The following is a 6,692-nucleotide window of genomic DNA, read 5'->3' on the forward strand; positions in this document are numbered from 1 at the left end:
ATCTGTATTACATGGGTTCTCCATTGTTTTACTTTAGTCAGTATAATCTTTTTATTTTCCTTTTTTTTAAAGGTCGGTATAATCTTTTATGTACCGATATTTCCAATTCCAATATAATACATGAATGATAGTTTGAAAATGAATTACAGTGGGATATTCTTTCTTCTTCTTCCTCTTCTTTTTTTTTAATTTTTAATTTTTTCCTTTTGGGAATGAGATATTGTCATGTACTTATTTGTTCATTAATTTGGTATGTTGCGAAAGTCTGGAATCAAGGGTTGTTGAAGCTTATCTGACACTCTGCTTTCCCCAAATGTGCTTTTTGAACCATTGCAGTTGCTGACTTTTTACTCTTAACTGTTTCTTACATGAAAACATTTGCATTCAAATGAATTTAAGGGTAATCCTATGACGTCTCAGCCATGCCTGGTAATCTAAGGAGAGAGCTCTTACTCCAAATCATTTGAAAGATGTTTAAAATAAAAAAGCAAACGGGAAAGAGCATTTTATTCTCTAAGGCATTTATTAATGCTAAAGTCCTTGTCAAAAGCTCAGGTTGCATTTATCCTAATTAGCAAGAGCAAAGTGGGAAATTCCCAAAATGGTGCATATTCTAATTGAGCGAATTGGTTCATAAAAAGGAAAAAGAAGCATAATTATTCCGTTGACAAACAAAGATCAGGGCCATCATTAGCTACAGATAGCAAATTATACAGCAAACTGTTTTACACACAGGAACAGAAACACGCAGAGTTGCAGACACACATCGAATGTTTCTAAGTACGTCGCATGGATCGGGTCATCATAGTCATGAACTCGTCCATGTCGACCATACCATCACCATCGGTGTCTACCGCTCTAACCATTCGCTGGCATTCTTCGAGGCTGCACCTCTCTCCCAGCCTCTTCAGCACTTCCATAACTTCTTCCGCACTTATTTTTCCATCCCCATTCAGATCAAATGTTTGGAAAGCATTCTGGATGTCGATTGTCCTCACCCCACCTGCCTTCTTGTGCACTTCCATGAACTCCTTGAAGTTAATAAACCCATCCCCGTCCAAATCAACAATCTTGAATATCTTTGGCACTTCTCCAACCATGCTTTCCTTTCCAAGTGCTCTCAATATTGTCTTGTAATCCTGCTGAGATATCTTCCCATCCTTGTTGGTGTCAAATTTCTCAAAGACCCGCTTCATCTCATTGAGATTTGGCTCAAAAGTAGGTGTTAAGCCAGAGTTTTGTCTGTCCCGGGAGGAAAACAATCGAGTTGGTTTGCGCAGAAACTTCCTTTTTGAAAGGTTATACTGGAAATCAAGGAAGCTCACGTTCGACATATCTGTCTCAGCTTATCGGAGGAAATACCAGACTCAAGTTTTGATGGAACTCTCCAGATAGCCTTCAATATGAGATGGTGGAAATTGGGTGTTCTCGTGCAATCTTTATATGCTGTGCGCCATAAAGGATAGATAAAAAGTTGAGATTCCAAACCTGTGGCAACCTCCAGAACAAAAGATTCTAACGTGAAGTGAAAAAAGCAAAGAATAGATTAGAAAAGAACATGTTCTTTGCAAAAGCTACAGGCAGCTAATATCTCCTTTCCAGTCCTCGAAACTTTCCTTTGAGGAGTGATATTTTATTAAAGATTCTTTGTAATTAATTAGATACAAAATGTTATAGCATCAAATCGGATTACAACCAATCAACAGATAATCTAAACAAAAGCAATACTCCAACACTTTCATCTTGTTTTACAAGTCAGGAAGTCCTCATCCTATATCTACCCCACAGCTCCCCAACCTAGTAAAATAATCGACAATGATAAACCTCTTTTACTTTGAAAGAGGGATAACCGGAACTCATCAAAATAAGTGTAAATGTTCCCGATATAGAAAGATGGCAAAAAAGTATTTTCTGTTAAGCTCATGGTGGTTTTCCGTTATCCAAATCTTCCATTACATCAATGTTGGTGCGAGTTGTTATCTTTTGTACATATCCTGCAATGATGAACATCTAGTGAGAGAACTCTAGGGTTGTACATCAAAAGAACAATGGGGTTTAGAAAGAAACACTCGTGTCTATATTAAATACACATGCAAGTAAGAAGGAAACGTGTTCAACTTGCAAGACATGCACAAGAGAAAGCACAAAAGTTAACTGAAGGAATCAGTATAGTTTCTATACCAGAACCTCCACTTCATCAGATATTCGCATACATCCCTCTTAGTGTTCTATAAACGAGATTCCTGAACCTCCACTTCATCAGATATTCGCATACATCCCTCTTAGTGTTCTATAAACGAGATTCCTGAACCTCCACATCATCAGATATTTGAATATATCTCTTAGTGTGCTATAAAGGAGACTACTAAGCTTCCACATCATCAGATATTCACATATAACCCTCCAAGTGTCCTCTAAAGGAGACTCCTGAACTGCTTGCTATATATTATCCTTGGTCTTGGTTTGCCATTAAACCACCAACTGATACAAAACCAAAGTGGCAGACTCAAGGCATAAGTTCTGCCATAAATTTATAATAGTCACAAAAAAAAGAAAGTGGAGATATGCTTATTTGAGTTTACCAACCAAAAACAAAAATATGCTTGTGGTCCTAGTTTTTCCATTAAACCACCAACTGAAAGAAAACCAAATTGGCAGACCTAGGAAGTGCCACAATGAAAGCAAAGTCTGATATTCATTGATAATGGACCAAAAAAGAACCAAGGTAAGGACATGGTTATGTGAGTTTTCCAATCCAAATATAAATGCTTATGTGAGGCAATCCAATTCTAAACATCTTGAAACGATAGTCATTTTCCTATATGGTAACTTTCTAACAAGAACCTAAGTTGAGGACTTAGCTTGGAAACTTACATCTCACCCATAAGATTAAATATGAATGACTAAATTCATAGTGAGTGAGATACATCCATGTGATTCATTAAATTAGCATTAAAACTGCTTAGTCAATTCAACACAAGAATCATGATAACTTAGTAGCTTAGCCGCCCAATGCAACTATAAGAAGTGCCTTTACACGATATGAGTTGTATATTCAGAATAGAGAACATCTTGATTTTTAGAAGCATCGAGTTCAAATAAAAAGAGGGCATTATTTAAATTCAACATTACAAGAACTGACATGTATTGTCTGCAGTATCAGACTGTTTCAATGTACTTGGGATTAATGCGAATTTTCAATAATGAATTATGAAAATACTAGATAAGTAAATATTTCCAATGAAAGACCCTTTATGGAAATGCTCAGCAGATTCCCAGAATCTCTGACTTTCATCAAGAGGGTAAATAGGTTTCATAATATACTGTCCAACTTAGCCGATGACTCTTTCCACAATCCTTGTACTAAGAATTTTGAAAAACCAAATGGGAATATGTACACCAGCAGATTCCTATCTCAAAGAACTATTCCCGAGTAGAAGGGCTTCGTTTGCTCAGCTTTTGAACATTAGGGGACTTGAACCACGGACTTGGGATACAACTGTATTCTAGGGCCAAAGAATTGATAATCCTATACTGAAGATGTGTATTAACAATTAAGCATGTTGAGTTAGCTGTCAAGTCTACCAGTTGGACAAACAAGTTTACTACTGCCACAACTGACAATATATAAACTACTCAGGTATGTCTAATGAACAGGCAGAGGGACATCATCATTTCTAAACACATTTAATGATCGGTATCATAACTCCTCAGTGAGAGCAAAAGTTATTTACTTAAACTTCATGGATGAACACACGCCTGCGCACATACATGTACATGAACCAAAACCAGAGAAATGCCACATTACAGTCATAAAGCAAAGTTAAATAAATAAAAAGCAAGATACTTTAACATGAAATTGAGCTAAACCAAGGTAAGAAAACCATAATTTCATCCATCAACTTACACAGCACACAATACAACCTCAGAAAATCGACAAGCATCTTACCGATTCCTTGGCAAGGTATGCATTTGCAGACATTTTCCTTCCCTCTTTTATTATAATAACTAGCGTATCCTGAGCCCTGGCAACTCCTACACTTTCCTGTCCATTCATACACTACTATCTTGCAATCCTACACAACATCCCAAATTTCTCAATCAAAGTTATCCACATCCAATTTTGACAAATTCATCACCAAATCAAAGTTCAATTCACAATTCCAACCTCGACTACAGGGTCGCACCGGAGCCTCTGCTCAATCACCTCCGGCGTCACCGGAGCCGTATCTGGATAAGTCATGGGGAGAGGCAGCGCGTCTCCATCGTCGACCAAGTAACTCTCTCTATCCCTCGACCACTTCGGCTCCTTGGCCGTCACCTTAATAGCACCGCCGGAGCTTCCGCCGCGGAGCCGAGCCGCGCCGCCTCCGTCGGGTTCGGTGTCGAGGCCGATTCGGCCGCTGACGGAGGCGACGTCGGAGGCGGCGAAGGGAAACTGGACCAGGCGAGGGAATGCGGCGCCTCGAGGTGGGTCGCCGGCGGCGGCGCTGCAGCGGAGGGCAATGGAGGGTTTGGAGGGGAAGAAGAGGCTAGGGTTAGTAGCCAACATTCCAAGGAAAATGGGAGAGAGGAAATTAGGTGAGAGAGAGAGAGAAATGAAGGCGGGATTTTTATATAGAGTTTGGGGGTGGAGGTGAGCGCGGTAATGGTAGAGAGCTAACGTGGTGTGGCTGGTGTGGTTTGTTTGTGAAGTGGAAGCGTGTAGCTTGTTTTAAACGTAGAACAAAGCTCACACCAAACAAAATAGTTTTGACTAATCCAATTTTAAGCATTTGCGTCACGGTGGGAGGTCGTGGGTTCAGCTCATAAACCGTCAGTTGTTATGAAGTTTTCACTATCTAAAATTTCAATCAATGACACAAGCACATTAATTGTATCGAATGACGGGATAAATAAGATTTTGTAACAACAAATCTTCAATATATTTAATTTTTAAGTCTTGAAGAGCTTAGTTTGTAAGTAATTATGTGGCTCGAACCAAGTTACTTTGAATTTAGAAAATTAGGATGAACTTAACCTCCTCTCTTTTCTTCTTTACTCTCGCTCATTCGGGCGGCGAGCCTTCCTAGTTTCTTTTTCAATCTTTTCTTACTTCCATATCTTCAGAGTTTTCTTTTTCAGGGTGTTGGTTCGTGGAGGTGTTCCTACGCCTTTTTATGACGGTGTCGTTTGTCTCCGATGGACTTGCTGGAAAACTGACTTCTTGAGGGTGGGTAGACTCTCCCAGAATCCAATTTCGTTCTTAATTAATTTTGGATTAACACGTCACGTGGACGATATGAGCAGCAAGCTCCTGTCTTCATACCACCTTTGTGAAAAGTAGTAAGAGACATCAGACATGCTTTGCGTGATTAATTATTAACATATCAATAAATTGAAGTTGTTTTAGGCTTTAGCTATAAATACACAGAATGTCTATGCGGGAGGAGAGTTACAGGACTGTGTTATAAATTTACATATAATGTATTTATTAATCAATGCAATATTGAAGGAGATATTGGAACAAACTATTAGTTTGAGCATAAAACATACACATGTTGTTATGATTTGATTAGAACTCATTTGATTACATGAGCTGTACTATTAGGTTGAAGATATAATTATATTCAATTCAAAAGATTATAAGTAGTAGACAAACTCAGCAGAGTCAGAATGGTATGGATTCTTTGAAAAAAGATTTGGGACCTGTTCAGGTTTCTGTGGCTGCCACTTCAAGCCCTTCCAAAGTTCTTGGTTACTAAAACCTGAGAATCTATGTAAGCTTTTAGGAAATTAAAGGTTCGCCTGTAGAATCTATTTCATCATCACCTATACGAATCTTAAATCCTAATAAGAAGCATGAATCAGTACTCAAGGACCTCATCAGGCCGAAGGACGAGTCACAAGACATTGGTCGTTTTACTTTTACATTAGGTAGCCCAAGCATATATGATACCAGCTAGCATAATGCATGACTTTTTTTTAATTATGATATATTAATTGAGTTCTTGTGGGATGTTGAAGTTCTTAACCATAACTTGGAGAACTTTTCTTTCGTAATATAGTTATCTTAGTAATTAATATTCTGCAATTGTCACACGTACAATACAATTGACTTAGATGCCTTATCATACCTTTTCATCTTAATAGTGGTGTCTCTCTCTCCTCGAGAACCCTAAAGGCCGGTTTTTCCGATCCAAGATTTCGTGCTCATCCGACAGTGCTCGGACGCCTGGCTGGCCTCTGGCCTCGCCGTTGTCATGGGTCTGCTGCCGGACAGGTATTGATGGCTATGGCTCCTGGGGTTCCGTCATATGGGGTTTGCTCGGGTTTTGTCAGAGGTTTGGCTGGGATGGTGTGTGGCGGGGGTCGTTCGAACAGAGGCGGCGATCGAGCTCTGATGACGGGTTTTGCTTGGTGGACGGCGCCACGGGGCTGACTCGATGGCGGTGTGAGGCGGGCAACCTGGATAGGGTTTGGCTTTCTCTGTGGTGGCGTGGGTTGCTACGACGTGGATCGTGGCGGTGTGGGTTGCAGGCGGTTAGTTTGCTGAGGCGCGGATCGAGGAGGTGCAGATCGTGGCGGTGTGCGGCGGATGGAGCTTCGTTGGTCTGTTGCGAACGACGGGGAAGCAGCTGGTTTGGGTGGACTGGACCGGACCTGCTGTTTGGGCCTTGGGTGGACTTCTTTGCTGGCTGCCCTATTTGGGC

At 40.2% G+C, this 6,692-nt stretch overlaps 2 protein-coding genes across 2 annotated transcripts; both read right to left on the minus strand.

Annotated features, from left to right (window-relative positions):
* Nucleotides 1-609: 609 nt before the first annotated feature.
* LOC112173213 (calmodulin-like protein 30) lies at nucleotides 610-4,172 on the minus strand. Its single transcript, XM_024310796.2, has 2 exons — nucleotides 3,950-4,172; nucleotides 610-1,446 (listed from the first exon to the last, which is right to left on the minus strand). Exon 2 carries the CDS (start codon nucleotides 1,332-1,334, stop codon nucleotides 777-779), a length of 558 nt encoding a protein of 185 aa, XP_024166564.1. The 5' UTR covers nucleotides 1,335-1,446; nucleotides 3,950-4,172; the 3' UTR covers nucleotides 610-776.
* On the minus strand, nucleotides 1,596-4,693 carry LOC112173212 (protein disulfide-isomerase SCO2). Its single transcript, XM_024310795.2, has 3 exons — nucleotides 4,169-4,693; nucleotides 3,950-4,076; nucleotides 1,596-1,994 (listed from the first exon to the last, which is right to left on the minus strand). The coding sequence occupies exons 1-3, from the start codon at nucleotides 4,550-4,552 to the stop codon at nucleotides 1,921-1,923; spliced, it is 585 nt and encodes a 194-aa protein (XP_024166563.1). The 5' UTR covers nucleotides 4,553-4,693; the 3' UTR covers nucleotides 1,596-1,920.
* Between the last annotated feature and the right edge of the window lie 1,999 nt (nucleotides 4,694-6,692).

This window comes from Rosa chinensis, chromosome 6 (genome assembly GCF_002994745.2).
Source record: "Rosa chinensis cultivar Old Blush chromosome 6, RchiOBHm-V2, whole genome shotgun sequence".
In the NCBI taxonomy this organism is placed as follows: Eukaryota; Viridiplantae; Streptophyta; class Magnoliopsida; order Rosales; family Rosaceae; genus Rosa; species Rosa chinensis.

Coding starts and splice junctions, on each gene's coding strand:
- LOC112173212 (XM_024310795.2), bottom strand. CDS start 4,552: ATGTTGGCTACTAACCCTAGCCTCTTCTTCCCCTCCAAACCCTCCATT. Junction 4,077..4,168: donor GGTGCGACCCTGTAGTCGAG/GTTGGAATTGTG, acceptor GATGTTGTGTAG/GATTGCAAGATAGTAGTGTA. Junction 1,995..3,949: donor CATACCTTGCCAAGGAATCG/GTAAGATGCTTG, acceptor TCATCATTGCAG/GATATGTACAAAAGATAACA.
- LOC112173213 (XM_024310796.2), bottom strand. CDS start 1,334: ATGTCGAACGTGAGCTTCCTTGATTTCCAGTATAACCTTTCAAAAAGG.